Genomic DNA, 14,153 nt, shown 5'->3' with positions numbered 1-14,153 from the left:
CCTCATATTTTGAAAACTTGCACATAAATTTTCATTCATCTTTATAATCGCTCAAATCTACTCGTATTTAAATCAGAGGACAACCAAATCCCCAATTCGTGCTCTCATTATTTTGCACTTGGATTACTGCAATTCACTGTTACCGGGTTGACTTACCTCTTCTCTAAAACACAGACAACCAATGCAAAACATGACTTGCGATTCAAGCTCATAAACGGAAAACATCACTTCAATCATTTAGATTCTTCACTTGGTTCCAGTGCATAAACGCAATGATTTCAAAATATTTTTGACGACTTTCAAAGTGAAAAACAAACTTGCTCTGCTCCTGCTTATGCTTCCTATTCATTTACACTCCAGACTAGCCCCCAACCCTCAACTTGCAGTCCCCTCCATCACCCAATGTGGTTCAGACGTAAGGCTGCTCTGAATGGCAGGAAGCAAACAGTTGACAGACTGCTTGAGAGTTTATCACGAGTTTATCGAGAAAGAGGTCATGATCGTCTGGAGAAATCCCAGAAACCAATTCTTTCAAATGTCACAACAAACATGGTAAAACCTTGATGGATTCCATGTCACTAGCACTTTTATAACCCTCCCCCAACCAGCATGTTTTGGTTGTGTACACCTGACTTAAAACCTATTCATCAACGTAATTGCAACATAGTGCATGAACCATTTTAGAAATAATAAGCAACACTGACCGAACTCTCCAAATGCTACAAAATTGCCTACTATGTTCATCAAATTATACCCCTATAATTACCCACATTCAAATAAAACCTGTCCAGATACTGCTTCTAATTGATCCCCAAATATCATCTCGAATACTTTCCCCATTATTTTAACAAAAATATTGAAACAGCACACCAAAGGTTGAAATATACCCTCTCAACCTCCACCATACATGTTTGCTCAGCTTGCAATGCATTGTGCTTTTAAATGTGCATTTTGGAAATTTTGGGAAAAGTTACTGTGACTGTGCCACTGATGCAGTGCCTTCCGTAGGTTAGGGCACAAATTTGGAATTTGTTCAGGGTGCTGGCGATAGCTCACCTACTCTTCGCGAAGGACACAGTGGGATCCTTAACATCAGCCAACTAATGCCGGCAGACAGGACACCAAATTTAACGTCCATCCGGGGGACGGCATACACATTGATGGATCATCCTGTCTGATAAACACTGGGATGACAGTTTATAGCTAGGTCGGGATTCAAATCCAGGCTAGGCAGCTTAAAATCAAGTGTGCGAACCTCTAGTCTAGGCTATCCTGCCAGCCCTAAGAGACCCTGTGTTTCGGCATCAGCATGGGAGGTTCCAATCATTTTGAGAACTTTAGATTCCATAAACTCCAGGAGACAGATGTGATGCTGGGGTGCCAGCACATAGAGGACAGCAGTATTCCATTGACATATGGACAAAGTCCTTGTAAACATAAGTAGCTCTGATTTCGCAAGGAAACACTTGGATTGATGGAAGATGAAGCTGGCTTTGAAGGCCAGCTTTGCGATACCATCGGCCCAGGAAAAGGTCATAACCGATGCTGAGTGGTCGGCCCATGAAAGGTCATGGATTATAAACTGCCCATTCTCCCGCCCTCCCTCCCCCAAATTGAAATCTAACTCGGACGGGCAGTCGGTAGAACGCATACCTCTGCCAGGCTAAACAGTTTACATTTTGTATCCAACTGATAGGCCGAATCTGGATCTGGACATGAACCAAAATCTAATCAGCTTGTTCTTGTCACCAAACCAACTCATCCACTTAGTTTTGTCATAACTCGTCCATAATTTTTTGAAATACCATTCTATATACAGTGGAACCTTGACTTACGAGTGCCCCAACTTACGAGTTTTTCGAGATACGAGCCGTCGCTCGGGCGGTTTATTGCTTTGAGATGCGAGCCGAGATCTGAGTTACGAGCTTTCGCCACCCGGTCACGTGGTTATCTTGCCGTGCACGTACAGTATCTCTGTCGTATAGCGCTGCATTTTTGTTTTCGCATGTTGCTTATTTTGAGTTTACGCCGCCAGGTGGGTTCCGGTCACGTGGTTATCTTGCCGTGCACGTACAGTATCTCTGTCGTATAGCGCTGCATTTTTGTTTTCGCATGTTGCTTATTTTGAGTTTACGCCGCCAGGTGGGTTCCGGTCACGTGGTTATCTTGCCGTGCACGTACAGTATCTCTGTCGTATAGCGCTGCATTTTTGTTTTCGCATGTTGGTTATTTTGAGTTTCGCCGCCAGGTGGGTTCCGGTCACGTGGTTATCTTGCCGTGCACGTACAGTATCTCTGTTGTATAGCGCTGCATTTTTGTTTTCGCATTTTGGTTATTTTGGAAAATTTCATGTTCATGTTCATGTTTTCATGTTCATGCCATGCCAGGCCACAACTTGTTCAGAGTGCCGGCGATAGCTCGCCTTCTCTTTGTGGAAAACACGGTGAGATCCTTAACATCCAACAACTAATGGGACGCAAACGGGGCGCCCAGTTTAGCGGTACACACATTGATGAATCACCCTGCCTGTGATTCACCCATGACAGGTTATAGCTGGGTCGGGATTCAAACCCAGGCTGGACAGTTTAGAGTCAAGTGTGCGTACCTCCAGTCCAGGCCATCCTGCCAACTTGTATGCTGCATACAGGTGAAATATAAAGCGCGAGATATTTTTATATATACTGTATATTTAAAAAAAAATTGGTGTGGTTTTTGGCGGGCTGGAACGGATTAATAGCATTTCAATGCATTTCAATGGGGAAATTTGATTTGAGATACGAGCAATTTGAGTTACGAGCTCGGTCACAGAACGAATTAAACTCGTAAGTCAAGGTTCCACTGTATATCGTTTTGGTCCCATCTCGCATTGGTGAGGAATCACTTGGAGATTTTAAAAATTATTGTGTCTGGATCCTGATTCGGATCTTTACCAAAATCTAATCAATTCTTCAAACACCAAACTTGTCCACCAAGGTTCGTCTGAATATGCCCATAACCTTTTGAGATATCATGTTGTATATTGTTTTTAGCCCTGTCACTCAATGGTGAAGAATCACTTTAAACACAACCTCCATCGACCTTCGGTGACAGAGGAGGTGATCAGTAAATTTCAGACAGCTCTCCCTCAACCTCTGAATAAATGTGGATAACTGGTACCTTCCAAGATATCAGTCCTTATCTTGATTTTGGGATATGAAATATTCTCAAACTTTCCTTTGCTGCCTCAATAATCCCAAGTATTTAAGTTGCTCCAATGGATACCCCAAACTCCAAGGACTACTTCAGCAACCCATGTATAAAATACTGTCCACAAGAATCTCTAGTACAAAAAAGGCAGTTGCAAAAGTCACGCAGTTGCAAAACGCAAAGTCGAATGGTAGCAGAATTTACCAAAGTTGGGTCGAGATTGTAGATTGGAAGGGGACTTGCAACTCCATAACATCGAGTTTGGATCAACTTCATGTCCATCATGTTCACCCCCCGTAGTAGGGTAAGGCATCCGATTTTCACATTCTCCTTCCTCTATGGGTGGAAAAAGGTTAAGAAATGAGAGAAATTTGTGCTGTATTTTGGACAAGGTTGTTCAAATCTCATTATAAAAGCACCAAGGATAAAGAAGAAACAAAATGCAGACAATGCATGCACACACTGACCTTCACAGGGTTCTTTCTTGATTTGCATGCCTGTCCAGGTATCATCTGGGCATGGAGAATTTAGAGCTACTGTTTGGCTCGGTGATGGAGGCCCAGGTTCATTGAATCCAACTTCATTGAACCCCTCAGCTATATTTGCTACAGGAAATGAAGGTACAACAAGAAGCAATGTCAAGTAAAGATCCTTTAATCCCAATGAGAGTCAATTCCTACCAGAAAAGGTCTGCTATGGCCCTTTATATGTTTATGGAAATAAACAAGCAAAAATATATAATTAGAGGGAATTAAATTTACGAGGAAATTTAGCATTGGAAACTTTCAAGCAAATGCTCAATAAGAGTTGGTCACAGAAGTCTCAAGATTATGAAGGCTATTCACAAAGTTTCTAGCCAGACAATAACAAAATCGTTTACTATGAATTGTTACCTACGCCACCGAAGGTGGACGGAGGTTGTTTTCACCTCTGCTTGTCTGTCTGTCTGTGAGGAGGATATATCAAAAGATAAGAACTAATTCGGACTAAACTTGGTGGACAGGTTGAGTGTGAAATGGACAAGAACAAGGACAAATGGATTGAATTTTGGTGAAGATCCAGATCCGGATCCAATATTAAAAAAGAAAAATTCAAGTTCCGATTCGCCAAACTGATTAAAATATGGTTAAGATCTGGATGCAGATCCGGCCTATCAGTGGGATACAAAACATAAATTGTTCAGTCTGGCGGAGCTATGTGCTCTACTGAGTGCCCTTCTAGTTTCTTTATTTTTCAACGTAGTTCCAATCAGTTTGATGGCTCAGTGCTGATGCAGATTGGCTATACCAATCTTGTCTGCAGTTGCTGGTCTGTTGGTTCAAAAATTCACTGTGAATAATGCGACCACTTCAACATAATCATCAAAACCTTTTCCAGAAAGCTCTTCCTTCAACTTGAGGAAGTCTGAAGGGGCTAAATCCTCCAGGTCTTCAAGACAGCTGTTCACCACCATCTCAGATCATCCCCAATCCAAAACCATGATCATTTATACCCTTGTTATGCCCCTCCCCCCCAAACGACACCCCAATTCTTTCTCCTTCCTAATTTCTAGTTTTCCCTACTGAGAGTTTCCTTCTGTATCTGCATCAATCTTGTCCACTCGTGCATCCTCTCCTGCCTCCCCACACCCTTTGTTTGTCCGCCTCTCTCTGGCTTGGTCTTCACATCTGCTGTTGGTGTGTTACCACTATCTCTGAAGGTATTTTGTCCTCGTGGATTTCCTTTTGGGTCAACCCTATATTATGGATTACTTGATCACTGCTCTGATTTCAGTATTCTCCATTTTTTCAAAACTTTGTCGACTGACTCACATTGGAACTTTTGTATAAAAGTCCTGAAAACATCAAAGGCTGTTTGCAAATAAACATCAGATCATGAGTATTTTAATCTGTGAAATTGGTTGGATACTTGAATACATAGATCGAGCTACGAACTGTCTGGATTCCCCTTGCAGCATGCACCAGGTTTTATCATCTTCTACCAGCGAAGTATAGGGGTAAGTGATGACAACTTTCCCATGGTCGACCTTATTATCAAATGGAAGGGCACTAGGTAGAGCACATACCTCCAACCAGGCTGAACAGTTTATATATTGTATCCCACTGATATAGTATCCGGATTCGTTATTGTCGGATAGGATCTGGATTCAGGCCTGAACCAAAAGCTAATCGGCTTGTTCTTCTCACTTACCCAACTTATTCACCACGTTTTGTCATAACTCGTCCACAACCTTTTGAAATATCATGCTATATATTGTTTTTTGCCCTATCACTCACTCAATGGTGAAGAATCACCTTTTTAAAATATTCAGATCCAGATCCGGATCTTCACCAAAATCTAATAATTTAATCCATGTCACATAACCAACCATTGCTCGTTGTGAAGTCGGTAAAGAACTTTCTAAGACCATTTCATAATCTCCTTTCCAAGACTTTCATAACCAAATCTCTCATTTTCATAATCTCCTTCCCAAGGAACAAGTTGGCTTTAGACCTGGTAGGAGCTGTGTTTATCAAGTACTTGCACCTACCACCCACATTGAGGTGGTAGGTGCTACCTACCACCTACCAACACACAATTAAGACAGGTGTTGCACCAATTGACTTTTCATCAACGTGCGATAGGGTATGGTGACATGCTCTTCTGATGAAAGCTGGCAGGCTTGAGAACTTAGGGTCCTAAGTTCGAGCCCCTGTCATGCCATTGAATTAACACCAGTTTGGTTGCCTCAGCCTGTCATCCTTCCGAGGTCAGTAGAACGAGTGCCAGATAACTGGTTATAGAGAGGCATTGCATCAATAGCAGCTATGCCCGCAGAAAATGATGCAACCAGCAGCCACAGGCTGCATACAAACCACAACCACCATGTCCTCTCTTCCATGCTCTTTGCAATCGAAGAAATAGTGTTTCACTCGGAGTGCAAACAAGCTCCATAAGGACTCTGAACGATGGTCTTCCCCACGGGTCTGTTTTAGCTACAATCCTCTACAACATGTGTGAGCGACAAACCTTGTGCCACCTCTAAAAAGATTGCCTACAGAGATGATCAGGCCTTTGCTACCCAAACAATCAACGTTCAAGATCTCAGCAGTACCCTGTCCTAGGACTTAAAGGCAATGGAGCAATACTTAATCTACTGGTGCCTCCACCCAAACCCAACGAAGACCCTCAGATCATTCCACAAAGCTCACAACAAGTGTGCCTACTCTCTTAAGCGCCAGAAAACACCATCTGTCCAACCTCAAGAATGAGCTTTCAAACTTGTCTACCGCCTCTAAAATCTGGGGCGCCTTGTCAAGACTTGCACCCTCTGCCCTCTCCGTGCTTTGCCCCATCAGGTATCTGCAGGACGCACATGGTCCAGCAGCAACTCCCTCTTAATGAAACTGCTTAAATCCACAAGTACTGCTCACCTGCACTCATTTATTCCTCTTTTTCTCCCCACCTATGGAACCACCTTCTACACTCTCTTCAATCTTATTCTTCCTTCCAGGTCTTCAAGACAGCTCTGCTCACCACTATCGCAAGTCATCCCACTTCCAAAATCTTTTCTACACCTTTTAAACCACCTCCACCCCTTCCAAAGATTTTGCATTTGCATCCATCGTGTACACCCTTTGTGTTCTCCCTTTTCCCTCACCCTCACCTGCATCCCTTGTTTGTCTGTCTGTCTATTTTCAGCCTTTCTGAAATGCACCAATTGACTTTTGTCTATTTTCAGCCCGACACCAGGGGCACTCGGAAACATGGTGGTGGGATGATGAAGTTGGAAAGAAGATTGACGAGAAGAGGAAGAAGTTCAAGGAGTGGCAGAAGGCGAAAGGTATGGGGGCAGAAAAGGCATTTTGTTACCAGTTTCAGCCTTTCTATTTTGAAATAGTTCTCCCTATTTCAGGGAGTTCATGGGGGTTACGGAAATGGTGTGAGAAATGGAGAAGGTGAAAGGATTTTGGAGTTTGCTGATGGAGCTGATTTGTTGATTTGTAATACTCAGTTCCAGAAAGAGGATAATAAGCTTGTTACAATGTTACATACACGTCAGGTGGGTCGACGACAACCGTTGACTACCTGCTGGTGCGTAGGCGAGATAGGGGGCACCTCCGGGACACAAAGGTGATCCCGGGGGAGGAGGCTGTTTCACAGCACCACTTGGTTGTCTGCGAAATAAGGGTGAAAGGTGCGAGGAGAGCTCAGCGGGTGAAGTACCAACCGAGAATGAAGGTGTGGAGGTTGAAAGAGGTGACAGTGAGGGAGGCATTAAAAGAGAGGCTGAGTATGGTGGAGGATGATGTGGTTGAGCTTGAAAGTGGTTGGATGTCAATGAAAAATAGTCTGTTGGGAGCCGTTGGTGAGGTATGTGGATGAACAAAAGGACCACCGAGGCACTGGGAAACATGGTGGTGGGATGATGAAGTTGGAAAGAAGATTGACGAGAAGAGGAAGAAGTTCAAGGAGTGGCAGAAGGCGAAGGGTATGGGGGCAGAAAAGGAAGAGCATGAAAGTTATAAGGCAGCCAAGAAGGATGCAAAGAAAGAGGTAGCAAAGGCACAGGAAGCATGTAGGAAAATGTTCGGAGAACGCTTGGATTCGGAAGAGGGTCAGAGAGCGGTATTCAGGATTGCAAAGCAGATAGCGAAAGAGAGGTGTGATGTGATGGGGGTGAGTTGCTTGAAGGATGAAGTGGGACAAATCGTTGTGGACCCAGATGGAATTAAAGGAACATGGAAGAGAATATATGGAAATACTGTTGAATGCAGAGAATGAATGGGATGACAACATAGAGAGTAACCCAGTTTTAGGACCAGCAGAGAAGACAACCGAGAAGGAAGTTGAGGAAGCGATAAAAGCAATGAAGAGTAGAAAAGCGGGAGGGCCGACGGGAGTTGTGGGAGATATGTTGAAGGCAGCGGGAAATTGGGGTGTGAAGAGAATGACAGAGATCTGCAATCTGGTGGTGAAAGGCCGCATTCCAGTGTATTGGGAACTGAGTACCTTCGTCCCTCTATATAAGGGGAAAGGTGACCCTCTGGACTGTGGCTCGTATCGAGCGATAAAGTTATTGGAGCATGGAATGAAGGTATTGGAAAGGGTGTTGGAGAGGAGGATAAGGAAGAAAGTGAAGATTGACGAAATGCAGTTTGGATTTATGCCAGGAAGACGAACGACAGACGTGCTTTTTATTGTGAGGCTGTTGCAGGAGAAGTATATGGAGAAGAGGAAGAAGTTGTTTCTTGGGTTTGTTGATCTGGAGAAAGCATTCGATAGGGTTCCACGTGAAGTAGTGACATGGGCATTGAGGAAGTTAGGAGTGGAGGAATGGTTGATCAGAGTAGTGATAGCAATGTACAAAAGAGCGCACACAGCTGTAAGGACGAAGGACGGGAACATTGGTGAGTTTGAGGAGAAGGTGGGAGTGCATCAGGGGTCGGTACTAAGTCCATTACTATTTTTAGCTGTGATGGAGGTGCTGGCTCAGAATGTAAAGGAGGGTTTACCGTGGGATTTGTTGTATGCAGATGATCTGGTGTTGATTGCAGAAAGTATGGATGGACTGAAGGAGAAGATGAACAAGTGGAAGGAATGTATGGAGACAAAAGGTCTGAAGGTGAATATCGGAAAAACGAAGGTGATGGCAAGTGGTAAAGCATGTGGTGAGGTGGAAAGAACTGGGAAGTGGCCGTGTGCTGTGTGCAGGAAGGGTGTCGGAGTGAATTCCATTCAATGTACAATGTGCGCTGAGTGGGTTCATCAAAAATGTCGTGGATTGAGAGGGTCATTAACCAGTGTGGCAGCTACATTCAAGTGTAAGGTGTGCACAGAGGGAGCTGCAGATGAAGGAAATGTTGAGTTGGATCTTGGAGATGGTGTGAAGCTGGAAGGTGTGAAAACATTTTGTTATCTTGGAGACATGCTGAATGGAGAAGGTGGATCAGACTCGGCAACGGTTGCTTGAGTGAGATGTGCATGGAAGAAGTTTCGGGAACTGAGTGGCATGCTGACGAGGAGGGGCGTGTCATTGAAGCTGAAGGGAAAGGTGTATGCTGCATGTGTGAGAAGTGTTATGATTTATGGGAGTGAGACATGGGTAATGAACGTAGAGCAGCAACGAAGACTGGAAAGGGTGGAAATGCGAATGGTTCGGTGGATGTGTGGAGTATCGTTGAGAGAGAGGAAGACAAATGATGAATTGCGAAAGATGATGAGAATAGAGCCTGTGATGGGTGCTGTGAAGAGAAACAGGTTGAGATGGTTTGGTCATGTGTTGAGGAAGGATGAAAGTGACTGGTTGAAAAGAGTGATGGGAATGAATGTAGAAGGAAGTATAGGACGGGGAAGACCGAGAAAGACTTGGCTAAAGATGGTCGAAGAAGAAATGCGGGCAAGGGGGTTAACAAGGGGAGATGCAGAAAATAGGGCAAAATGGAGAACATTGTCATGGGGACTGCAAGGCTAACCCCCGCTCTTGCAGGGAAAATGGCCTTAAAATGCCTGTTGTTGTTGTTGTATATTTTCAGCCTCCGCCCTGCTGTTGGCATTTCCCCTTTCTCCTTTCTTGTGTCCCGATTTGTTCTGTCATAGCTCTTCCACGAGTCTAGACCATGTAGTTTAAAGAAATCCCTCCATTCAAACAATGCCCCCACATTCGCGGATTTGACATTCGCAGCATTTTCCAGGAACGTATCCCCCGTGAATGTCGGGGTCTGACTGTACAGTTACCGTTTTCCATCTCAGCAACTGAATGTCTAACAGCAAACTCAATGTTTTCTCTTGTGGCAAAGTTGGCAAGAATTAACCATTCCCCAAGTACTTTGGAGTCACCCTTTATCGCAGCTTCACGTTCCGTGAACTAAAATGGGTCACAGAAAAGATCTTTGGAAAAGAGCTAAACAGGATCTGTACTCTGCATGCAAGGACATCACACCACCTCCACAAATGGAATTTCAAACATAGCCCTGCAAGTGACTCAGGTCACCCAGATTAGACTACTTATCACTGTGAACGAGTGTCACCTGCAGAGTTTTGATGAAGGATTTAGAACAATCCACTGAACAAAAGACAGTGCTGAGACTTGTCCATCCAAATTACACTTAGACCTGTGAGCTGCAATTTGGCATATGCAAGAAGTGAAGTAGAATATCATGCATAGTAGAGCATGCATCCAGAAGAGGATAGGAGACAAAACAGTGCCTCGAGTTTGTTACCTCCACCACCAAAGGTGGATGGAGGTTATGTTTTCACCCCTGTCAGTTTGTCTGTCTGTTTGTTTGTTTGTATACAAAATATCTCAAAAAGTTGTGGACGGCTTCGGACGAAATTTGGCAGAGATGCAGCGTATGTCACAAGGACGAAATGATTAGATTTTGGTGAAGATCCGGATTCGGATCCGGCTACTAGAATTTTTTAAGCGATTCTTCACTGTGGATTATATTCTACAGGGCCAAAAACGATACATATCAGGATATCTCAAAAAGTTGTGAACGGATTTGGACGAAACTTGGTGGACCGGTTGGGTGCCTGACAAGAACAAATAGATTCGATTTTGATGGAGATCTTAATATTGATTCGGATAGGACAATTATTAAAAATTTTAAAGTGATTCTTCACCATTGAGTGATCGGGCTAAAACCAATATATAGCAGGATATCTTCAAAAGTTATGGACGGATTTGGACAGGTTGTGTGTGTGACAAAGAAGAATCGATTCAATTTTGGTGAAGATCCAGATCCGGATCCAGCTCGTATAATTTTTAAAGCGATTCTTCACCATTGAGTGATATGGCCAACCAGGCGGAGGTATGCTCTCTACTGAGTGCCGTTCCAGTTGGTCATGTGATGGTTTGTGAAAGTGCACAGTCGTATACTCATCGGAGGAAATATGAAGACATGGTGCACAAATCTCGGATGGCTCCAAAAATAAATAAATAAATCCAATCTGTGGCCAAAACATCACATCTGACTGAGCCTGTGTATTTGAAAACATAAAATAAAATCATTTATACCCCTTCAGTTTTTGCTTTTTGTGTTGTCGCACAGCAGCTCCTTTCAGTATCGGATGAATCCTAACCTTATAAAAAAGAGAAAAACCTTCAAAAGTTGAAAGGAAAATAAGCAACTCTCCTACAGGAATGTTATCAGAAACAATGACAATGAGGGGAGATAAATAAGTAGAATGAACTATAATTTAATTTTATAAAGCAGGGTTAAGAGAAGAGGATATATTAGCATGGTCTATACACATCAGGTTAATCAAACAAGCATTAAAAACACATATGGAACTAGAAAGAGCAATCAGAGATTGCAGACCCTCGCCAAGACGCGTTTTCAGTGGTTTTTAAGGCTTTTGTGGTAAAACAAATATGGCGGCCGAACCACGTGACAGATGACGTCATCATTTTTTTTCCTCCACCAATTTATCCCGAGATGATGCCAAAGAAATTTCATCTTGATTGGATGAAGTTTTGTACTTGTCGAATTATAACGTCATAATGGAGGCACCTATGACATATCATTAGCATATGTCATTCCACATGGAGAGTTCTTTACAATGAGCCATGTCTCAATTTGTTCTATGCAGTGCTTTTGGATATAGAAGTGCAAATTTTTTCGGTTTTCCACCGAACCACGTGACCTATGACGTCATAACTATCATAAAAAATTATACAGGTGGAGTTGCACCTATGGTGAATATTTCCTGTCAATTGGACCAATGGTTGCAGAGAAAATCATATTTATTCTGTGCAGACAAACAAACAAACAAGCAGACAGACAGACAGAGACAAACAAACAAACAGACCCAAATGCAATACCCTCTCATCAAGCGACGGTAATAATGGGGCAAAGAGTTTTTTTTAAATATCTTCTGGTTATGACACCTGGGTAAGTAGGAGAATCCTGTGAAGAACGGGGGTAGAAAGATGGCTCAAGGGAGCTGAAGCGCTGTGCTGAGAGGAGCAGTTCTTGGCTTAAGCTGTTTAACGTTGCAACGATAGCTTCCAGAAGGCCGGCAAAAGCTGGTTGAAAGGCAAAGCACTCAGACCCGCCTTCCACTTGGGGGCCATCCGATGGCTGTAGGATCGTCGCTTCAACAACACGCCGGAGAGCCGCGTAGAAAGCAAAGGGAAGGCGCTCACGGGCAGCATCAAAGAGTTGCCCACGAACCTGCGGGTTTTCAGCACATGCAAGGAGGTCGTCATAGTCACTGATACCAAGCTCTTGCGACATTGCACGTGCAAACCGTGGCTTCATGCCCTGCTCTGACAACCATGCTGAAAAGTTGCGTGCAGGGTCGACCACAGCTTTCGGCTCCACTGCGGGTCTCGGTTCCACTGCGGGTCTCGGATCCATCAGGGTTCTCGGATCAAGCGTGGGTTTTGGATCAAGCACGGGTGTCTGATCCACCGCCGGCCTCTGATCCACTGCCGGCCTCTGATCCACCGCCGGCCTCTGATCCACCGCCGGCCTCTGATCCACCGCCGGCCTCGGATCCACCGCCGGCCTCGGATCCACCGCCGGCCTCGGATCCACCGCCGGCCTCGGATCCACCGCCGGCCTCGGATCCACCGCCGGCCTCGGATCCACCGCCGGCCTCTGATCCACCGCCGGCCTCTGATCCACCGCCGGCCTCTGATCCACCGCCGGCCTCTGATCCACCGCCGGCCTCTGATCCACCGCCCGCCTCTGATCCACCGCCGGCCTCTGATCCACCGCCGGCCTCTGATCCACCGCCGGCCTCTGATCCACCGCCGGCCTCTGATCCACCGCCGGCCTCTGATCCAGCGCCGGCCTCTGATCCAGCGCCGGCCCCTGATCCAGCGCCGGCCCCTGATCCACCGCCGGCCCATGATCCACCGCCGGCCCGTGATCCACCGCGGGCCCCTGATCCACCGTGGGCCCCTGATCCAGCAATGGCCTCTGATCCACCGCGGGCCCCTGATCGACCGCGGGCCCCTGATCCACCGTGGGCCACTGATCCACTGTGGGCCACTGATCCACCGTGGGCCTCTGATCTACCGCAGGCATCTGATCCACCGCGGGCCTCTGATCCACCGTGGGTCTCTGATCCACCGTGGGTCTCAGATCCATTGAGGGTCTCGGATCCACCACAGGTCTCGGATCTAAAGCCGCCCTCGGATCCAACGCAGCCTTCGGATCCAACGCAGCCCTCGGATCCAACGCAGCCCTCGGATCCAACGCAGCCCTCGGATGCAACGCAGCCCTCGGATGCAACGCAGTCCTCGGATCCACCGCAGACCTCGGATCCAACGCAGTCCTCGGATCCAACGCAGTCCTCGGATCCAACTCAGCCCTCGGATCCATGATGCAGTTGGCAGTCCACCCCCTGCAAGGAGAAATACAAATGACATTTGAGTAAAGTGGAAGGTGGGTGAGATACAATAATACGAAGAGTAGGTGGGTTATCACCAGTGCCATGGCTAATTTATAAATCCATGCCAAAATGTGGAAGGGCACTGCATCCGCACAGCCACAACTCAGTCATGAAGCAACTTTGTCCGATGACCATGCTGGGTCAAATTTTTAATTAAATCCAGATGAATATGCATTCTCAAAAAAATGAATATCTTTGCCCGACACATGATCCACAATAAGCCGTAAGACCCATTTATTCTCAGTTCATTTATTTTTCATGGGCTGACCACATAGCAAAGTTGGCCTTCACTTTCCAGCAAAGCTGTCCTAAAACATGTTGTTTTTCTCAAAACAACTTGTTGAGCACCGAATTGTAATTTATAAGAAGACAATTTCCCATTTGCAACTGTCAATCATCATAATCATCATCATCATCATCCTCTGCTAATTGCTCAAGATCCCCTCAAAGCATTCACATTATGTGGCAAGAGGCGTTCACCATATTGTCTCCAGATCTCTGTGTACCATAAAAAACAATCAAGACTTTAAAAACCTGAATTTATCAGGGAAGAGGGCAGGTGCCTCATCGATAACATTTCA

The 14,153-nt window shown here is 45.2% G+C and overlaps 1 protein-coding gene across 2 annotated transcripts in view; it reads right to left on the bottom strand.

Moving 5' to 3' along the window:
- The window catches only part of LOC137421287 (uncharacterized), a 153,159-nt gene that overhangs the window by 108,273 nt on the left and 30,733 nt on the right, over positions 1-14,153 (bottom strand). For both annotated transcript variants that reach the window (XM_068107182.2, XM_068107183.2), the window contains exons 2-4: positions 12,059-13,524; positions 3,654-3,791; positions 3,391-3,522 (exon numbers count right to left, since the gene is read on the bottom strand). In XM_068107182.2, coding sequence (XP_067963283.2) covers positions 3,391-3,522; positions 3,654-3,791; positions 12,059-13,502 — 1,714 coding nt within the window. In that variant the 5' untranslated portion in view covers positions 13,503-13,524. The remainder of the gene's footprint in view (positions 1-3,390; positions 3,523-3,653; positions 3,792-12,058; positions 13,525-14,153) is intronic.

This window comes from Myxine glutinosa, chromosome 2 (genome assembly GCF_964187855.1).
Source record: "Myxine glutinosa chromosome 2, kmMyxGlut1.1, whole genome shotgun sequence".
Classification (NCBI taxonomy): Eukaryota; Metazoa; Chordata; class Myxini; order Myxiniformes; family Myxinidae; genus Myxine; species Myxine glutinosa.
The sequence above is the reverse complement of the archived record's forward strand: the minus strand, read 5'-3'. Positions and strand labels throughout refer to the sequence as shown.